Raw genomic sequence first — 21,641 nt, forward strand, 5'->3', positions numbered from 1 at the left:
TCGTGTGGAAAGCCAAAGGTCCCGGGTTCGAAGCCCGACAAGAGTTGTAACAGCAAGCCGCAACAATATTTCCTTATTAATCTGAGTTAATTTGTAGTGAATGAAAATTAAAAAATAGCAGAACCGGGCTCTCAAATAAAGTTTTTTTAACAAGGTTTTTTTGATACGAAATACTTTGAGAACCTTTTAGTAGTGGTTAATATTTAACATTATTACTGCTGTCGCCTCTTGTAGCTTAATGATCAGAGTATTGTTGTTGAAAGTCAAAGGTCCCGGGTTCGAAGCCCGATTAATATGAGTTAAAATGTAGTGGACGAAAATTAAAAGAATTTTAAATTGATATTAAAGTTTTTTTGTTAAAAAAGGCTTCTCTATAGAGAGTATTCACTTCTTTTTATTTTAAATGTGAACAAATAATACAACAAAGTATGAGATTACAACATTTTATTCCATCAATTTGAGGACAATATGCGCATATAAAAAGCTATAAGTATCATATATATAATAATTATTCGATAACATTTTCACAATTAAACTTTGGCATTTGAATAGTTAATAATTGAAATAGAAAATAGATGTATATAGGTAGACGTGAAAGAGCACTTTTAAACTTGTTGCATGACAAAACGATTGTTAGATACTTAAAGGTGGCAGTTATCATTACGAATATATGGTAGTTTCTACCCATTCTTCCAACGAAAAAGTTGCAGAGCCTGAGTCGCTCGAGTCTTTCTCCTTGAATTTATCTGTAATAGCAAAACTAATGTTTAAATGGATAATTATCAAAAAGGAAAATATTAATTCACAATCATTATTTAAAAATTGTTCTAATAAGTAAAAGTATGCACATAAAGGGTAAGACCCCTTATAGTCCAATCAGTAGAGAACGGTTTAATATTAAATTTCCCGAAAATGCTAACAGGACACAAAAAATATGGTAGTACACAACTAAAAATGCTAAGAAACAGCGTTTTTTTTTTTTAATGGATCCGCGATGTCTGGGATATTTAAAAAAATTCGAAAAAAGTTTTTTGCAAATAAAATAAATAATAAAACTAGAGGAAAGAGTTAAATGAGAAAGTTGTAGGTATTAAAAAGATCTATCGATCTATTTTTTTTGCTATCGATCTATTTTTTTGCTATCGATCAGTGCATTACTTTTCAAGATATATTGAGAAAACCGTCAAAAATTGTTTTGTTTTCGCTGTAGTTTTGTTAGTTTAACGCTTTTCACTCGCTGTAAATGTAGCCCTTGGCAAGTCAAAAAAAGAGTCCGAAAATGAATTTGGATAATTTTGAATTTTGAAAATTGAAATAGCGCCCCCTTGCTATTGTTTTTTCTACTGTGAAAGTACAACTCTTAAAGGAACAAATAAGCACAAAATGGTTTTTGTCAGATTTTCCGCGAGCACCCTTTTTTTTTAGAAAAATCGATACATCTCAAAAAATTTTTTTATTTCTAAAAAAAACACTTTGGCTTGCCAAGTGCTACCTTTACAGCGAGTAAAAAAGTTAAATAAAACAAAAAAGTCGATATTCGACTTTTTTTTTGATATATCTCCAAAAGCAATGCACTGATCGATAGCAAAAAAAAACCGATCGATAGATCTTTTTAATATCTACAACATTCTCATTTAACTTTTTCCTCCAGGAGTTTTTTTTTATTTGCAAAACTGTTTTTCTTCTCTTTTTGAATATACCAGGCATGGCGGATTTTAGAACTTAGAATTTTTAGTTCTATACGACTATATTTTTTGTTAGATGTTAGCATTTTTGGGGACCCCTTACCTCTATTGATTGGACTATTAATTAATTGTAACTTATCTCATTCGATGGCTCATGGTGTTGTACTAAGTGTACTAGAATATATTAAAAATAAATGCATACAGTTTTGTGTGAAGGTCATTTTTCTATATTATTACAAGTGTCATGGAAGTGTGGCCTTTGACCATCTGGATGAAAGGGGCCCAACCAATATTTTTTTATCCAAACGTTCAGGGTATTTTGTATTAGGTTATAGTTAAAAAGTAACTGAATAGTTATATTTTGTTTTATTATAGGTAATAAATTGTTAATTGTGAATATTTTTTTTTTAATATTTGGTTTTTAGTTTTTGTATTTTTCTGAGTTCATTTCGAATGTCTCATTCAATAGGATTCCTTAGATTTTGTTGAAAGTCATCTTCATTTTCGGACATTTCAATATTCTTGGTTTCGAAAATTTCATGCACAATACAATAAACTTACTACTGAGTAGAGAATCAAAATTAATTTCGAACGGAGATTGCTGCTATTGCTAAACTTAAGTAAACGAAAGTAAAAGGTTTCTGGTCTTAACTAGGTGATTATGTACGTCTAAAGTACACCAAGTTTCCAAATGTAAACATCGGCATTTCTTATTTGGAAAACCAAATAGATAAACCCAGAAAATACTACAAATGACGTGGTGAGCGCCATCTGTAGTACGACGCTACATTTTAGGATTACGTATGCTTCAGCAAGGTCCATTTAAATATACGGAAGCATCGTACTACAGATGGCGCTCACCACGCCATTTGTAGTATTTTCTAAAACGCGCTGTTAAGACAGCAGGTAAAGGTTGGTCTGTGTTCTGTCGGAGCTGCCTGCGACGCGCTGATGAGATCCAAAGGGATCGAAATCGCGATCCGCGTCTGGCAGTTCGAATTATTTTGTTAGATAAACCCAGGAAAGTAATTTTGGAAATGATATGGTATTGAAAGATTTACAAACGTGTTATCTGTTAAGAAACATTAAGTACATAATAACTTTATTTTTGTTAAAAAGAAAAGAAAACGAAAATATAAGGTGATCATTATTCGTATTACTCACCTAGCATCGTCTTAAGCCTCACTGCACACATAATGAAGTCATCAAAGTGCAATTCAGACCTCTTGTTACCATATCGGTGCATAATTATATTCAAAACATGGTTGTTCAATCGATAGCCAGCAGAATTTAAAGCCTGTCTTAGCTCAAAACCCGAAAGTGCATTAGAGTTGTCTTTGTCATACAGTTTGAACACATTCTAAAAGAAGAAAATAATTACTGTACTCAGCCAATTCAGGAATGCGAAGTCCATAAAAAGAAAGTGTGGGAACACTCGGTATAGCAAGAAAACATCGTATCAATTAAGCGTCTACATTTGTGCTGACTTAGTTAGGTCGCGACACACTGCGACTAACTGGGTCAACGGCAAATACACACACAAATGTAAAGTGCTGAAATGTTCTTTGCCATTTAATCCATGTAAATAGATTTTAGGCTCACTATTATTCGGATGCTGATAAAGTGTCAACCCTTGCAATCATCAATGATGCAGATAATGTGTCCAACGATATTATAATCGGTTCTTCTCAGAACCACAACTTTTGATAGTCACATCTTACTACTGAGAGTGGCTACAAAAGCATAAGCATAGGTACCTAACGTTGCATTTTACTCTTGGTTATTGGTTGAATTCGATTAATCTTAATGATGTTAATAATAGAATCCTCAAAATTTGAATTTTACAAAAACTTCGTTATAAAATTATTATCTTTATACGTATTTATCGTATAACGAAACTGGGCGGATAGTTACTTTAAAAATTCGATAGATATTGTTAAAGGCGCATGTTTGAAGCTGGGCTTTGTACGGATGCAAAACGTGGAAGATGGACGCTAGGAAAAAGGAAAAAATTACAGTTCTAGAATTCTATAAAAAGAATAGCACTGTGGAAGTCAATAGGAGAGATAGGACGATAGGATACCTGAGACCTGAAAAGTTAATTAGCAGGAACAAAAGTTGTAATCATTTACAGTGTTTGACAGGACCTATTTCATCATCATCACACGGCCATACGTTTGGTTGCTTACGCACTTCCACTCCTTTCTTTCAGAGTCAATCTTTCTGTAAAACCCTACATTCCCAAAACTCTGCAAACAGTAATCTAATCTAGGTCTTCATCAGCCCCTTTCATTACCATTTCTGCTTCTAATATGTCTGTAACATGTCTCAGTAAATGTCCTATCATCATGTTTTTCTTCTCCCTTCTTGACTTCCCTCGCCCTTTGTTCTCCTACTTTTTCTAATACCTGCCCCGCCATTTCTAAATTTTCCATCCACGGAATATCTGTCAATAACACCACATCTCAAATACTTTAACCTATCTGTTGCGCAGACCTCATTGTTCATGATTTACATCCTTATCTACATGAATTTGCTTCCAACATACACCTTTTATTTTCGCAGTTAAACCGCAGTTTTGATACAATTTGTAATCAAATAAAATTTCGAAAATTTGTCAATAGTTTCACTACATTATTTGTACCGCCTTCATCCATTCACTTAGAGCATCTCTTCTTGTTTAACACTTGTTAAAAACTTCAACATATTTGACTAATCAATAGGATGGGCCTTCGACTGGTTGTACTGCAGCTTTCATATTTACAATTATAATCAGTGTAGTTTTTTAATAATTATAAGTTTATATTTAAGTGATGTATCATTTATTTTTGAGTCACTGAAACATGACATGTTGCACAACCGGGTCCATTCCTATTAACAAACCAAATATGCTGAGGTACTGAACAACAAACTATGAGGGTTAAAATGAATGACTAAGAAAGCTGTAAATACGAAACTTTCAGCGAAATTTACTTGGTTAGTGCTTGGGATTGAATTTTGTAGATGTTGCTACTGATGTAGGTATGATTCTCAAATCTAAGCACTCTAATCTTTTGTATCTCTCCATACATTTATCCCGATAGCTTCCTAGTGTTTATTATCAACAAGGTAAACCAAATTAACAAATGAAGATCGCGATTTCTTATCAAAATACCATGGATAAATGTTACGTAATACTAATTTACCTATGGTGGATTCAAGAAGACTAGAAATAGGAGCAGATAGTAGAAACTATATACATAGATTCGTTATGTACGGCCCGCACTACGAGGGTGGATTGATAAGTTTCCGGCCTAACCAAGAGATGACGCCACTAGGCCTACCTTGAGGTGACATTCTATAGTACCATCCTTGGATAGCTTGTAGCTATAGTTTCAGCCCGATCTCCTTGCTAGTGTAGGTTTGACAGCACGCTGAACAAGACGCCTCTGTGGTTTTCGTAAAAATGGAAAAGCAGGAAAATCGTGCTGTCATCAAATACTTTTATTTGAAGGGGTTAACGCCGAAGGAAATTAAAAAAGAGATGGACTCAACACTGGGGACATCCTCCCCGTCATATTCAACCGTTAAGCAGTGGGTTTCCGAGTTTAAAAAGGGTCGTGTGAGCACCTCTGATGGGCCTCGCTCAGGACGCCCCGTTGAGGTCACAACTCCAGATATGATCGAAAAAATTCATCAAATAGTGCTGGGAGACCGCAGATTGAAAGTGCGTGAGATAGCTGAGACCTGTAAGATGTCATATGAACGTGTGCAACATATTTTGCACCAACATTTGCATATGGAAAAGCTCTGTGCAAGATGGGTGCCGCGTTTGCTAACAGTCGGCCAAAAATTGATTCGAAAAAACATTTCTACCGCAAATTTGTCATTGTATAAGCGTAATCCAAGCGAATTTTTGCGTCGATTCGTAACCGTTGACGAAACTCCTGAAACCAAAGAACAGTCTAAACAGTGGATTGGACCAGGGGAACCAACTCCAAAGAAGGCAAAAACAATTTTTTCGGCGAACAAGGTTATGGCTACTGTTTTTTGGGATGCAAGAGGTATTATATACATTGATTACCTTGCAAAGGGTAATACTATCACTGGTCAATACTACGCAGACTTATTGCAACGTTTGAGCCACGAGGTGAAAATTAAACGACCTCATCTGGCGAAGAAAAAAATCTTGTTTCATCACGATAACGCACCAGCGCACACGTCAATCGTTGCGACGGCTAAAATCAACGATCTAAAGTTTGAATTGATGCCGCACCCTCCTTACTCTCCAGACCTAGCCCCGAGTGACTATTTTCTGTTCCCTAATCTCAAAAAATGGCTTGGCGGTAAGAGATTTGCGGACAATGAAGAAGTAATCGAAGCTGTAAATGGTTATTTTGAGGAGCTTGACGAATCAGTCTATAGAGATGGCATTAATAGACTGGAACACCGCTATGAGAAATGTATCAGCCTTGGAGGAGATTATGTTGAGAAATAAAAAAAAAAATTTTTTAAAAACCTTGTTTTTCTTGGTCAGGCCGGAAACTTATCAATCCACCCTCGTATAAGAGCGTCACCAAGTTGTGCTCAACAAGTCCCTGCGCAGTAACACAGTGCACATCCGATTTGATGCGAAGACAAAGAGATTTTGTTTAAGCTTTGCGTTTGACAAAGACAATATCAAAACTGACGCTAAATAGATCAACACGCAATGACTCTTGCGTTTTCTGACTTTTTTTTATTCATGACGCTCTTCAGACTCAAAAGTTTTTGCTTCTATCTCCGATTGATCATAACATAGCATTCGAGAGGATACCAGTTTGATTCCAAATTCTGCCTTGATCCAAGTTTTTCTAGTCTTTCATTCTTCTACTCCCATTTATTTCGATTGTCTCGTCTTTCTCTCCTAACCATCACCACCCACCCATTACTACAATTTCTAAAGGAGGCTGAAGTGGGCCTTCAGCAGTAGTTATCTCTTTGCACCATGATGTAAGTCAGTGGAATAGCGCATATAAGTATGAATAAGTTATGTAGAAATCACGATCCGGATTTGGTGGTTTTGACATGTTATCGACTAAAAACTTAATGCTCTTTATAGTAACATTTCTGTGAGATTTCGTCTGGGCTAGTTATGTAACCGAACTTTTTCTATTTTTCTTACTTCATATTGCAACGCAGTAATAGGTGAAGGTAAAGTGGGTGCAATAGCAGGTTCTTTAGGATTACAAAATAGAAATGATAGGGGAGATAGGCTGATAGAATTTTGCGATAAACATAACTTAACCGTAGCGAATACGTTATTCAACCATCACGCTAGGAGGCGCTATACGTGGAAGATGCCAGGTGATTTAGGGAGATATCAGTTAGATTACATACTTGTCAGGCAAAGATTTAAAAATCAAGTGAAGGACTGTAGGAGTTATCCAGGAGCAGATATAGATAGCGATCATAATTTAGTAGTTATGAAGACCAATCTTAAACTTTAAATTCTGAAAAAGAGGGCAGGTAGGAGACGTCTCGACTTCGAAAAGCTAAAATGTAACGAAGCGCGTGTTAGGCTAGGTAAAAGGACAGACGAAATACTGCAGGCGGCGAGAGAAACGAATGACGGGGACATAGAGTCAGAATGGAACTGCATTAAAACGTGTCTAAAGTCAGCAGCTACAGAGGTACTAGGTCTTAAACAAAACGAAAGTAGGAAACCTTGGATAACAAATGAGATTGTAGGATTAATAGACGAAAGGCGGAAATACAAAAACAGGACAGACGAAGAAGGGCAAAAAAGATATAAAGCTATAAAGTGGGAAATAATTAGGAAGTGTAGGGCAGCTAAGGAACAGTGGATTGATAGGATGTGTAAAGAAGTAGAAGAAAAGTTTGAAGTAGGTAAAACCGATGAGGCTTATAATATAATTAAAAGGAATTTTAGAGATGTAGGATACAGTAGTAATAATATAAGAAACGAGGCAGGGGTCATGTTGATAGAAAATGAGGAAAAGGCAGATAGGTGGAAAGAATATTTAGAGAACCTTTACGCAGGCCCTGAGTTAGGAGATATATTAGAGAAGGAAGATAGTGTGGAAATAGATGAGCTTGGTTATCCCATAATGAGAGAAGAGTTCGATGTAGCATTAAAAAATTTAAAGAATAATAAGGCGCCAGGTGTAGATGGGATACAGGGGGAAATTCTAAAACATGCAGGACAAGAGGTTAGAGATCGTATGTTTAAGTTAGTTAGTCACATTTACGAAACGGGGAAAGTCCCAGAGGATTATAAACGGAACGTAGTAGTAACATTACCTAAGAAGAGGGGCGCGGATAGGTGCGAGAAATTTCGAACAATTAGCTTAACTTCCCATGCGTCAAAAATCTTAACTAGAATTGTACAGAGGAGGATGGAAAAAAGGGCGGAAGAACTATTAGGGGAAGATCAATTTGGGTTTAGAAGAAATAGAGGAACGCGGGAGGCCATTCTAGCTTTACGGGTAGCAATAGAGAAAACGATAGAAAAAGGAAAGAGTGCGTACATAGGATTTGTAGATTTAGAGAAAGCTTTTGACAATGTTAAATGGGACAAGATGTTAAATATACTTAAAAATGTAGGGATGAATTACAAAGATAGAAGAGTGATACTTAGTTTGTATAAAGAGCAACAGGCAGTTATAGAGCTGGGGATGCAACGTAGAGAAGTAAATATTAGGAAGGGAGTCAGGCAGGGATGCACACTGTCACCGCTACTTTTTAATCTATACATCGAAGACGCCATCAACATCATTAAAGACAGTACAACTGTAGGGATAGATGTGCAAGGGCAAAAGATTAGTATGCTTAGATTTGCAGATGATATAGCAGTATTAGCATCTAGCAAGGAGGACCTAGAGATAGCTTTAAATAAAATGGAAGCGGTACTGACAGATCAGTACTGTATGAAAATAAATAAAAGTAAAACTAAAATACTGATATGCAAGGGAAGAAAAAGTAGGGAAAGAGCGAATATAAAGATAGGAGACGAAAAATTAGAAGAAGTGGCTGATTTTAGATACCTAGGAAGTCAGATAAGTGAGGATGGAAGGAGTAGTAGGGATATAAAGCAGAGGATAGCGCAGGGTCGTGTCGCCTTTAATAAAAAGAAGTCACTTCTATGCTCGCGAACGGTTAATTTAGAAATTCGAAAAAGGTTGTTAAAGGTGTATGTTTGGAGCACGGCGTTGTACGGGTGCGAAACATGGACAGTGGGAGCGGCGGAAAAGAAAAGGTTAGAAGCGTTCGAAATGTGGTGTTATAGGCGGATGATGAGGATATCGTGGGTAGAAAAGGTTAGAAATGAAGAGGTATTGGAAAGAATAGGAGAACAGAGGACTCTATGGAAGTCAATAAAAAATAGGCGAGATAGGTTGGTAGGACACCTTCTCAGGCATGAAGGTCTAGTCAGAGACATATTAGAGGCAGAAACAGGAGTTAGGAGGGGTAGAGGTAGACCTAGATTAGATTACTGTTCGCAAATAGTTAAGGATGTGGGCTGTTCTAGTTTTAGGGAAATGCGAAGTTTAGCTCAGGATAGGAAAGAGTGGAGGTACGTGTCCAACCAGTCTTAAGACTGATGACCTTATGATGATGATGATTGCAATGGACTTTTTAATGCCACATCTTCCCAAAAAAAAAACGAGTTGAGTCAAAGTATGGTGTAAGGTATATCATGAATGTGAAATCACAACCGACGTTTCGCTCTCGGTTATGAGATTCTTCAGGGTTAATTTACATGAAGCTCAAATGGTGCGGTTTGTTGCATAAGTACAAAAAGTAACGAGACAATGGTAGTAATATTAGGCTTATAATACAACGCACCGAAATTTGTGAAAATTAAGAGAAAATACCAAGAATTTGTTATAAGCAAATCAATTTCAAAATTCCATACCTTCCAGTCTTTTAGTTCTGCCCATAAAATTTTGAACTCCGCAAGACCTAGTTTACCAGATTTGTCTTTATCCAACATTGCTACCATACTTCTACAAATGTCTTTGGAGAACCCATTTCCTCCCGTCTCTATAACATGGTTAACATTAATTTGTTTCCACTAAATAAAAACGTACCATATTATTGCATGCTAACATGCACTCCAACAGAGTAATACATGCTTACATTTAAATGCATGCAGCGCAAGTATTTCTATAATTAATTTGTTGAATAACTTGAATTCCAACCAATACTGATTTGTTATTTTCTTATTGATTAAACTTAAATTAACTAAAGTTATTTATTTTGATCACACTCAAGCCAATCTTGTTTAGACAACAATTCAAATAATGGCCACGTAATCGAAATGAGCAAAAAAGCAAGTGTAAAATAGGTAAGAACGTATCGGAAGACAATAGTGAAAAGCTTGAGATATAAATTGCAACGTTGTATAACTACCGCACTGTAATACGTAAATATCGTAAATAATAATCAGTGCTACAATAAGCGTTTTTGCTATTAAATTATTTGTTATTAGTGTAATAAATAATTTGTAATTCACACAGCGTCAACATAATATACCACCGTAGAATATAGCGATATAAAAAAACTATAGCAATAAAACAAAATAGCATTGTCTATCTATATATGGTCTAAAAAGTTATTATCTCTAATCTATAAAAGTTATGATCCATCAAATTTAGAAAACACAGTGCGGCACAGTGTCATACACTGAGTGGAACTTTCTAAATGAAAAACGCTCCCTCTAGACTGTAAATTTATAGAAGGCAGCAGCTCTATGGATTGCACACAGTTAGTATTTGTCGTCTATAAAAAATTAAACAACTGCACAGATTAATCAATTAGAAAGACAGAATCAACTAAAGCTGACTGTGTTTTTTACAATTAGTTTGATCAGATTATATTGTAGCGAGCACGAGTGTGTTTGTGTGCGATAGGGGACAGGAGTGCGTGAACGGCTTATCGATTCGCCGACTAGCCGCGGGCACCTTTCTTCATGTGTGCCGTATTTGTAAATGTATGTGTCGTACCTTCTTTCTGGGAAAGCAGTTAAACAGTTCAAAGAAAAAATAAACTATCCGGATGTTTCCAGAAGGTTCCCAAAAGTAACCAAAAGAGTATTTAAAGAAAGAGACGATCGCCGAGAGGAAGAGAAATAAATTGACCGTTGCAGAAGTGAATCCAGAAATAAATTGACAGTGATAGCAGTGAATAGTGATATATCAACAGTAGTGTAAATAAATAGAATAATTCATAACCTAAGTTTAGTAATAATTTAATAGTGTTTTTAAGTTCTTTAATAGTTAGTGTAAATAAATAGTTTTTGTCGTTATCAGTCTTAGAAGTTAATTTTGTTAAACCCACGAACATTACAATATTAAATCGCATGCACATAATTCCTTATATACAAGTTCAGTTTAATAACTAGTTGTTGTACCTACAGTAAAAGGCCCATACGTGCAAACATCCATAGTATACACAGTGGAGTAACTAGTATTACTTATAACAAGAAGCATTAGTGGTAAAATTTAAAAGCTCCTTTTTGAGTGAGGCCATCCGGAGGGAGCCGCTACTCCTCTATTTACACCACTGACTATACACTTACTATGATTAGTCATAACAAAATTTTCAACACATGCTTAGAACTCTCAGATTTTTCACCTACCGTAACGATTAAAGGACGTGGTGTGCACAGTGGTAGTTGTATCAGGGTTCGGAATTATTTCAGCCAAAGGGGTATCTTTACAAAAGCGGGCGCATAATAATCCTAATAAGGTTGTTAAAATGTTACTACCCCCTTCATTTTGAGTTTGATTTGGCCTTTGAATGCCTGACTCAACAGCATTAAACTCGGCTTTACTAGTTGGTAATTCTACAGTAATAACAAGACAAAACTACAATACATTAAGCGTAACCATAAAATGCAAAATGGTAAATAAGTAGAGGATTCCAGTGCATATTGATTTCACAATGAGAATGTAATAAAAATGATCAAATTGTATTTCACTACTGACAATGTTTAAAAGAGGACCACGTTTGCGAACGTGATCGAAAAAATCTATTTGTAGTAAATATTAATGTGAAAATTCATTTTCAATTTTTTATCCACTATAAACCATCTCAGGTTAATGAGGGGAAAATTGTTGTTGTCACACCCTTGCCGGGAATCGATCCCGGGACCTTCGGCTTTACGCATTAATACTCTGACCACTAAGCTTATACCAAATTGTCCCTCCAACCCTTCTGACGTACAAACGCTGTTTCGAAAAAGGTATTATACAAAATCTATTTACAGAATGTTCCATCAAACCCATGAAACACAATAGTCATCTCACAATTTTAAATAGGTATCTAAAAGATTTGTAGTTTTTAACAATTCCAAAACAACGTATTCTCGATTTACTTTTGAAAGGATGAACCAATGTGGCATTCTCTTCGTCATCTTAGTCTCTAAGAATTTTGTATTTACCATTTTTTACTAAACATATTAGTTTTCTCATATAATTAAAAAAAAAATGTGTGGTTTTATGAAACCACGATGCAAGTGAAACTTTTCAGATTGTAGGCATTTAACTGTAAATTTTCGGAAAATTATTCGATTTAGGGTATTGCAATTAAAATCGTGTTCTTAATATCTTGATGATTGGAAAATAGAAATGATAATGGGAATTCAATAGTAGATAAAATATCAAATTATAAATTTTAATTTCAATCTGAGTATGAGAGTACGGAATACATAATAAATACAATCATTTAGATGATAGACGCATGTTAAAAACTGATTACAATATTTATTTAAATAATTGAATAATTTTGAACTTCAGTTATTCTATCTATTCTTAATAATTTCATGTTCGCTTTGAGTTTCAGAGTCTAAAAGTCATGCACTTGCACGAATGAGTGAGAATATAAATGCTACACGGTTAGCTCATGCGAACCATGGGCGCCGATATATTGGCCTTGACTGTTCTGCCGAGCTCCACTAGGTTTTACCCCTACTCCGCGGCCGGCTGTAATGCGACAAGCAATAGATGGACGAAAAAATTTGAGGCGATGTAATAAAACTTTCACTTTTAAAAAAAGCTTTTACAACAATAACTTATTAATCACAAATTTTCTGCACCTGCTTAACCGTATTCTGATAGATATTTTAGGGAAAGATATTCTAAAAGGATTTTATGTTTGTTAGTGGATAGGATACCTTCATTTTCATACTTTTCATTCAACTGTACCCCTTCCACGTGTACTATGACGTCATGGCAATTAGCTGTTGTAAGGTTTGGGACGAAGGTACTCTATCTACTTTTGTTCAAAGTCTAATTCGACTATTATTGTATATAATAAACACAGAAGTATGGAAACGATAAGAAAATAAACAGGGGTGGTCAGTTTCAACCAACAGCTATCCTAATAACGCTGTTTATGACCTGTTCAAATGTTATTGATGCGAGTGATGAGTAGATAGACGAACAGATAAATGTATGAAAAGTAGAAACAAGCAGTAAACAAAACTAGATTAAGTTTAAAACTATGTTTGGAAGTAATTAAGGTAATGCAGCATAACAAAACTTTCCTATAACTTGAATAAATGTAATTTAATCATAATTGCTTACCCTCACTCATTGCGTAATCTAAAATGTCTTTTAATTCGAGCCAGTCTACTTCCATATCTTCTCCTGCAAGTTTCAAAAAGTAGTCCTTCACTCTGTCTGCTATTTGCTCCTCTTCTGGACTAGGTTCTTGATTCTTTACCTGTCACCAAATAATAAAAGTACTTCACTTCAACGTACACTACGTTATGTAAAGGTTAGGCACAACTTTTAAATTTTTAGGTACGTATCTACCACATTTAAAAGTCTTATGCTAAAAATTATTTTATGAAAACATAACATCTTCATGATCATAATTTTAATTCTGTAATAAATTAAAAAAATCAGTTCATTGTAGGTGAAATTACCCCCTCCCCCCGTACTGTAGGGTACATATTTAATCAAAAATGAAATATTTTTTTGGACTATTTGTAATTTTGAAGTAACCAAAACCACATTCAATGAAAAAATGCAGACGCAATGACTCACATTAAATATTCTGAAAATCTACCATAATTTTCAGATTATAATGAAAAAAGCCAAACAATTCAATCAAAACAAAAAAAGAAACACAAAGCCATGTCATACCCTAGTGTCCACTTCTCCGAGCCCAACTTGTTCATCGTTCTCTCTGAAAACAAAAGAGGGCTCTAATCAGACCCATCTTTTTTTATCAAGGGGATGCGTTAAAAAACGATCACAGGTTAAAATAAATATGTTACGATTTTGCTTAAATATAATTGTTTATTTATTTAACCGTTTTTGTTCCTTCACCATGTATACATTGTACACTCGGCCTAAACAGTTCTAAAATTAACAATTAATAAAAAAACAGCAATAACAAACTCATAACATAACATAAGCCAACACAAACGAAAAACGTACTTTTGTTTTTTTTTTTCATAAATTAGTTGTTTAGAGCAATAACATTGTCACATTAAAATAAATAATTCTGAGTTAGTAACGTTATATGTTCATAATTATCTCTAATTAACCAAAAAGAGTTTAGATGCAATGTGTACAGTGTGATGAAGAGAGTGCACAGTGTTGGATGGCTATTATGTACACAAAACGGAATAAAAGTAACTTATTTTGTAATACTAATGCTTCAATAACATTTAACTTTGAGATAAATAAATTAAGAATGCACAGGGGCTACAAAAACCGTCTGGCTATTATAAGAAGACTGTTCGATTTATATTTATTAAATGCAAAATTTAAATCAAAAGTCTTCAAACTGAAGAAGGCTACTACATTTTGGAGAAGCTGTAATATGTTTCCTTGCCTCTAGGTAAATAAAAAAAATAATGCTGAAATACAGGATGCCCATACCCATTTCATTTTTACCTACTAAAATTCTCTGTAGGCATATGTCAAGTAGAAAAACATTAACCTACCTTGTCTTTTACTTTAACAAACATTCTGTCAGATATGTGCACCGTGCACATAATTAAAATGAAAAAAATAATAAAACGAACGTAAAAACACCCTGCATACATTCTGAACATTTCACGTCTACTATATGTATGGAAAATGGGAAAATACTAGAAAGTTGTTTTAAAAAACGTTAAATATTTGTTACAAACGTAATAAGTTATAATTAACGTTAGTTTTGATTAATAGTGTACATCAGTAACCTAAATATACTTTGTACATCAATTGTAATATCAGAAACAAAATTAACTGCAGATACCTACATGTAATTTATGTTGGAAAAATTTTGTGATTAAAATTTCAAATTGAATTTACAACGAGCAGGCTATGGTAGTAGTAACAATAGTAACAATATATGTGTACGCAGTAAATGTTCAACATATTTTTTTCACCAATTGCAGTTGCCAGGCAAGAGTAGAATATTTTCAAAAACTTTTTTTGGTTTGATTAACAATAAGTACATAAAATTTTTACTCTGCAAATACCTACCGTTTATTAGCGAATATATATTTTAATTTTTATTTTCAACTTTTGTAACAACATAGCAGTTTAAGTAAATATTTCAAATATCATCTGTCTTTCAAGTCTTACATCTTCCAGTACGTACCAAACCCACTAGGTGGCATCAGAAATGCTAAAGACGTATGTTAGTCATTTAAAAGTTAAAACCATAACCTCCCCCTCCTCTACCGTCGTTCCGCCTGTTATCAGGTGGATAAGGCGGAGACGAAAACCTGTTATAAGGTGTTTGCGGTAAGGGAGGCGGTGCTGCGTACGTGTTATAGTTGTGCGGCACAGGAGGAGGAGCAGCGTAACTAGGATAATTGTGTTGAGGAAGGGGTGGAGCAGGTGCGTAGTTACTGTACCCAGGCTGGGGCATGACACGAGGTACTCCGGGAAGTGGCGGAGCTGAGTAGTTACTGCTATAGTGACTGTAATTACTGCCGCCATAGTTATTACCTCCGTAATTGCTACCTCCGTAATTACTTCCGCCGTAATTACTACCTCCGTAACTGCTTCCCCCGTAATTGCTACCCCCATAATTGCTACCTCCGTAATTACTACCCCCATAATTGCTACCGCCATAAGTACTACCACCGTAGCCGCTCGAACCGTCATGAGAATGAGAATCATTGTAACCGTACTCCATGTTGTTTTTGTGCTCGGAAAAGACCCTGAGCAAGAACTCGCCCTCCTCGTCGGGATCAAAGGTCGAAGGCACTATACAGTAGGTACCAGGTGGAAGCTTAAAACGACAGCTGACTTCTCTCAAGTTTATAAAGGACGGCGATCTCGCCACCGATGCGTTGTATTTGAAAAAGTTTAAGTCTAGAGGTTTAGGCACTCTGTCCGGATAAGGCAACTGAAATTAAAGAAATAATAATATCAGTGAGTTGATATTAAAAAAAAAATAACTAAAAACTAAAGCCACATTCTGCTATGTACTACTATCAGTCCCACTGATTATTATTACTAACTGGTGGTAGAGTGCACGGTAATCAATTAATAAAATTTACTGTGATAATTTATAGTACCACTAACCAATATTACTGATAAAACACACGATATGACTATTGTGTATATAATGGAAATCAATAGTATATGTTGACACAAACATACTAAACGATTCGTTCAACACTAGAGTCATCCAAGACCAAACAAGTACTAGTAGGTAGACAAGCCTCACCACCCAGTTTGTTTAGCAACTTATAGGTTTAAAACGAATAATTTTTAAAAAAAATCAGTATACGTAAATATCCACTCAATATAATAATAAGAAATCAGAGCCAAAACAGGAGCAAAAAGATTTATAACAGTAAAAAGATTTATTAAAATAAACTTGGATTTCTTGTTATTGTCATAAACTAAGAGGAAGAAATGGAACATTATCCACTCAGGATTTTTTTATTTTTATGACCATACACATCCGTCGGTCCTATTGAACACTTACATAGTATACGGCAAATCCAACGGTTAACAAATCCACTCCCATAACTCGTTTTGATCTCATATTCTTCTGCATTAAGGCGATAATTACGGTACACTTAGATTCGTCATCCCCTTCGTCCACTTCAGTAAGAGTGATGCGGTACTGCGGATTATGCCAAAATGTCTCTGAAAGTAACATTTATGTGTGTAAGAATAAAATCACGTAGTGAAATACTTATAATATTTAGTTAACATATCAGAACAAAACAGCAAAAGTGGAATGACTTCACCCAAGTAATGTAAATATTAATAAAAAAAATAATTACTGGGTAAAACGACATACTTTTTTTTTGATTTCGCACATGTAGCATAATGTTTTTCAGGTTTGATGTAAAGACTACTAGTTTAATGAACAATATATTCTTTGTGGGTACCACTAGCAAAAAAAGTGAAATTACCTAAGAAATTTCTGCAACCACCAGCAGTAACTCCTCTCACCCATTCACCTTCAAACACGGACATTTCCCATTTCTTCTTGTGTCCTTCCATCAGCTCTTCTTCACTCAACGAATCTGGACTTAAGTTGCAAATTTCCAAACGGGTGAAATGTTCCTGGAAGTCCTTAAATGACATCCAGAACTCGCCATCATCATCGAAGGTCAAACCTAGATCCTCCTTCTCGTGTTCTGGAATAAACCGCCATTCTGGAGATCTATAAATGAGTATTTTTTGGAATACTTGAATATTTTCCTCGAGCCTTTTCTAACATTAAATTCAAAAATTAAATGTTTTGATTTTAAAACACTCACTTGTCACTCCATGCACCATTCCATTCGCTTTCGTTACCCCAAGGATTCCTAAGTCTTAGAAGAGGTATTTTACCAGCTGTATTTGGCGTATGGATGTCTACAAATTTCACCCTTGTTATACTGTAGGCATGGCCTTTAATAAGCCCCTCTGGTGTTTGGGCTTCTAGTACACGTGGATCGGGCTTTAAAATTAAGTTTGCAATTAATATTTGTAACTCTTTTTAAAATGACGTGAAAAAAAACCTTACCTCAATGGAACAACCCATTAATGAACCTCTCTCATAAGCTTTGATCATTATTTTGAAGAGGTTGGGGGGTGTTGCTTCCATCTCGTACATTTCTGTGACACCACCAGTGAAATCTTCCATAGCTTCACAAGTTGAACCTCCCTTAAGGGCTTCATATGAACCATGCAACCTAATAATTAAAATTTAAAACAGTATATATGCAGAATAAAGCAAAAGTTTCAGTTATTATTATAGGTAAAAATATATAAAAATTGCGAGCGCGTTAGAAATGAAAAAATGGTATGTGTAGGTGTAGGTTAGCTGCTAGCTAACTCACGCTGCTAACTTCATCCTGTTGAATTTTCGTTAGCTATGCGCGCGCAACTTTCGTTGCCTTCTACGCGCTCGCTTCCGTTGCATGTTAAAATTTTACTCCTAATGCACTTAAGAGATTTTTATGAAACTTACTTGGCATATGCTTTTTCCAATAAGGCACTCCAAAATTCATTTTCTTCCGTTGAGTGAAGATAAATCAGTTGACCCCTATATGTGGGAAGCCTGTCGTCTATCACCACATCTATCCATTTACCGTACTGCCAAAATCTAAAATATTGTTTTATGTAATTAAAAAGCTTTTGAAGACACTTTTTAAACAGTACCTAAAGTGAAATATGCCCGCATATTTTTCATCAAATCCTTGATCATCAGGAACAATTTGGAAAAACAAACGTCTATACAAAGTAATGTTGGCGACAGCTGCGAGTAACCAACAGTCCCCTAATTCGCCTTGTTGAACGTCAAATCTCGAATAACCTTCCACAAACAGCTGGGGGTTGTCCACAATTTCCTTAAAATCAATATTTAATTTATAATACATCATTTAATTGTAACTTACAGGATACTAAATTGAACGGAATTATTTCTACATTTCTATATTTTTACTTTTAAGAACTATTAATTTGCTTCTATTTCGAGCAAAAAATTCAACTGTCTGCAGTGGCAGACTAAGCCTACAGCGGGCCCTAAGCAACATTGTAATTCTGGACCTATTTTTCAGTCATGACACATACTTTGCGTTTGGTAGTTTGGTTTTAAAGCATATGGTATTTAGTTCTATTTAATTATTGGATTCCAAGAAAAAAATGAAAAAAATTATATACATGTACAAAAATCAAATAAACATAATTTATTAAAACAAACAATAATACTTAAACAAATATACCCAGATTGATTAGTTATATTGCCTTTTTTCTCACTTTTAATCCTGCAAAGTTGTCAATTAGTTTGTTATAATTAATAGAGTTATTTAATAACTCTTTTTCTATGTAAAGTAAGAATAAACTATTTAATTTTTGTTGGCCTAATGTGGATGGATCTTAAAAAATTTTTTATTCTGACCATTACTGAGAATGATCTTTCACCGCTTGCACTGATTATTGGAAGGGTTAAATAAATTCTCAAAATTATGTTAAAATTAGGGAATGTTGCAATAATATTATTTTCCTGAATAAATGACCACATGGATACAGCCGAAATCATATTGTCATAACTAATAAAAGTCTTAAATTATAATACTTCATTTTTCGGTTCTGCTAGGTTTAAATCTTATTCATAACATTCAGTCACTAACATCCCTATCATAAAAAATTGTTTTGAATTTATCGTTATCAGTTTTATATCCTTCAGATCTAATGTTGCCAATTTAAAGAATCGCATACAACAAAAAAAATATTAACTTTAAAATGTTCTTTGCCACTGAATCTTATTTCATGTTCTGGAATTTCATCATGAAATAGTTTTTGTATTTTTTGCCGTTTTTTATCATTGGTATATGCAATATACCTAATTATCGGGCTTCAAAAATTACGGGCCCTAGGCACGTGCCTAGGCCTTAGTCCGCCCCTGACTGTTAGACTGTTTTTCAATATTAATCATATTTTACTGTATTAATTTATATAAAACTAAAAGCAAATTGAATATAGCAAATCAAAAGCGTTCTATTTCTGCATTTTCTCTATAGGGATACAAAGAACAATTGACAAAAAAACAGTAATTGTCCATCCAGCATAAGAAATATACACCCCTTTGAATATTACCTAGACAAAAGTGGAGCTTTTCAAATGCTCACTATAAGCCATCAGGGATTTATTATTAACACGATATACACTGAGATTAACTTATTTTATTAAATACGAAGTTATTAATTATTAAATATTAAATTATCTTTTTTAAAGTCAAGTAAAGAAAACTATGATCACTTCTCAGTACATAGTATTTTTGTACCCACAGTGTTACACCCTGTATGTGTACATATATATTATTGTTAGAGTTTGATCATTAGGAGTCTGATTCATTTTCTATAAGGACTACTTAGGTATTATATTTCTTGAAATTAGTTTTTTAGAAAATTGTATTGCATAAAATATTATACTCATCGTCAAACTTACTCCAGGCCTTTTCCATTCATAATATCTATCGGGTCTTTGGCTGTAAAACAACGAAGAGTCATCTGCAGGAAATTCGGGATCTTCAAACAATGTGCCATTTTCGACATGCTGGTCTCGAAGGGAGTAAAAATCTTGAACTTCTCCCTTAGAACTAAATCCAGATCCATGTTCGCCGAACTAAACGAAAAATTTGATTAATGGATAATTTGGACATGATTGTAACTATTCATAAAACTATTATTAGACAGAGAGAATAATTAATAATGCATACAAAGTTTTTGGAATTATCCAAAAAGTAGATAAAAACAATCGAAATATAATGATCTTAATTACCTGTACAGATATATCGTACACATGTAATTATCGATTCCCTAAGTACCACCAGATAATAATTAAATTAGCAAGGCTGATTAATTAAATACAGACCTGGGAGAATGATTAGCATATGTATCTTGGTAATAACCTTAATTAATTAACAATAAATAGTTACTAANCTAAGTACCACCAGATAATAATTAAATTAGCAAGGCTGATTAATTAAATACAGACCTGGGAGAATGATTAGCATATGTATCTTGGTAATAACCTTAATTAATTAACAATAAATAGTTACTAATAATAATTAGCTTAAACCATTAGGAAACAAGTGTTCTATCTAGTTTACTTTCGTTAATTAAACAATTATTATGTGACACATACTAAGAGGGACCATTTTTTCAACATGGATTCTGTTTTATTGATGATCGTACACATCCAACGTCCTTTATTTGTCTGAATATATCGAGAATGCTTTTTTCTACATTAAAGCTATTTGATGGGTATTTAAAATTAATAGGAAATTGAGTCTTTTATTTTTAATAAGAGTATGTCTCCAGTCGTATGATACTCAGTAACCCAAACTAACAATTATTATCTATCTGAACGGTAGAAGTAATCGAAAGACTTCATAATAATAAATCCAATACTATATAATACTTTAACGATTTATTTTAAGAATACTCCCATAGTTGCTTAGTTACTGAGCCATTCTCAAAAAAATTCAATAACAAAAGGCTATCACGGTCGGCGTTTTATGAATAGTGTTCTTCTATATGCATATGCTTTGCTCAAATTGCCTATTTCTACAATTCATATACAGTAGAATCCGCTTATAATGACATCGAAGGGAAATGACAAGCACGTCATACTAAGCGGGCGTCATACAAAGCATAGTCTTAGAAAATAAACCACTTTCTATTTTGGTTAGTTATTTAGTTTAATAGAAAGAAAACTACAAATAGTATATATTTATTAACAGAAAAAGAAAAAGAACGATTAATTGTAATATTAATATACATAACACATTTTGTCATTTTTTTCATAAGAAATCAATAATGCAGAAGAAGGAGTGGGAAGGGTCAGAAAAATGAGCGAAAATGTTATTATTAACCATTTGGGTCACTTTGGAAACAGTGATAATAAACGATTTGTCATTTTAAACGGAGTCATTATATCCAAAGTTTCCTATAGAGAATTTAATATGAATACCAAACTTAACACTGCAATTACTTCATATTAAGCGGTT

At 34.2% G+C, this 21,641-nt stretch overlaps 1 protein-coding gene across 1 annotated transcript in view; it reads right to left on the reverse strand.

Moving 5' to 3' along the window:
- Nucleotides 1-427: 427 nt before the first annotated feature.
- The window catches only part of LOC108740603 (calpain-B), a 23,623-nt gene continuing 2,409 nt past the window's right edge, over nucleotides 428-21,641 (reverse strand). The window contains exons 2-15 of the mRNA XM_025980617.1: nucleotides 20,078-20,254; nucleotides 18,290-18,477; nucleotides 18,099-18,233; nucleotides 17,652-17,820; nucleotides 17,404-17,585; nucleotides 17,053-17,306; nucleotides 16,617-16,780; nucleotides 15,811-16,028; nucleotides 13,820-13,862; nucleotides 13,256-13,394; nucleotides 11,308-11,514; nucleotides 9,583-9,710; nucleotides 2,850-3,045; nucleotides 428-746 (exon numbers count right to left, since the gene is read on the reverse strand). Coding sequence (XP_025836402.1) covers nucleotides 661-746; nucleotides 2,850-3,045; nucleotides 9,583-9,710; nucleotides 11,308-11,514; nucleotides 13,256-13,394; nucleotides 13,820-13,862; nucleotides 15,811-16,028; nucleotides 16,617-16,780; nucleotides 17,053-17,306; nucleotides 17,404-17,585; nucleotides 17,652-17,820; nucleotides 18,099-18,233; nucleotides 18,290-18,477; nucleotides 20,078-20,254 — 2,286 coding nt within the window. The 3' untranslated portion in view covers nucleotides 428-660. The remainder of the gene's footprint in view (nucleotides 747-2,849; nucleotides 3,046-9,582; nucleotides 9,711-11,307; nucleotides 11,515-13,255; nucleotides 13,395-13,819; nucleotides 13,863-15,810; nucleotides 16,029-16,616; nucleotides 16,781-17,052; nucleotides 17,307-17,403; nucleotides 17,586-17,651; nucleotides 17,821-18,098; nucleotides 18,234-18,289; nucleotides 18,478-20,077; nucleotides 20,255-21,641) is intronic.

Source organism: Agrilus planipennis, unplaced genomic scaffold (genome assembly GCF_000699045.2).
Source record: "Agrilus planipennis isolate EAB-ADULT unplaced genomic scaffold, Apla_2.0 scaffold70, whole genome shotgun sequence".
In the NCBI taxonomy this organism is placed as follows: Eukaryota; Metazoa; Arthropoda; class Insecta; order Coleoptera; family Buprestidae; genus Agrilus; species Agrilus planipennis.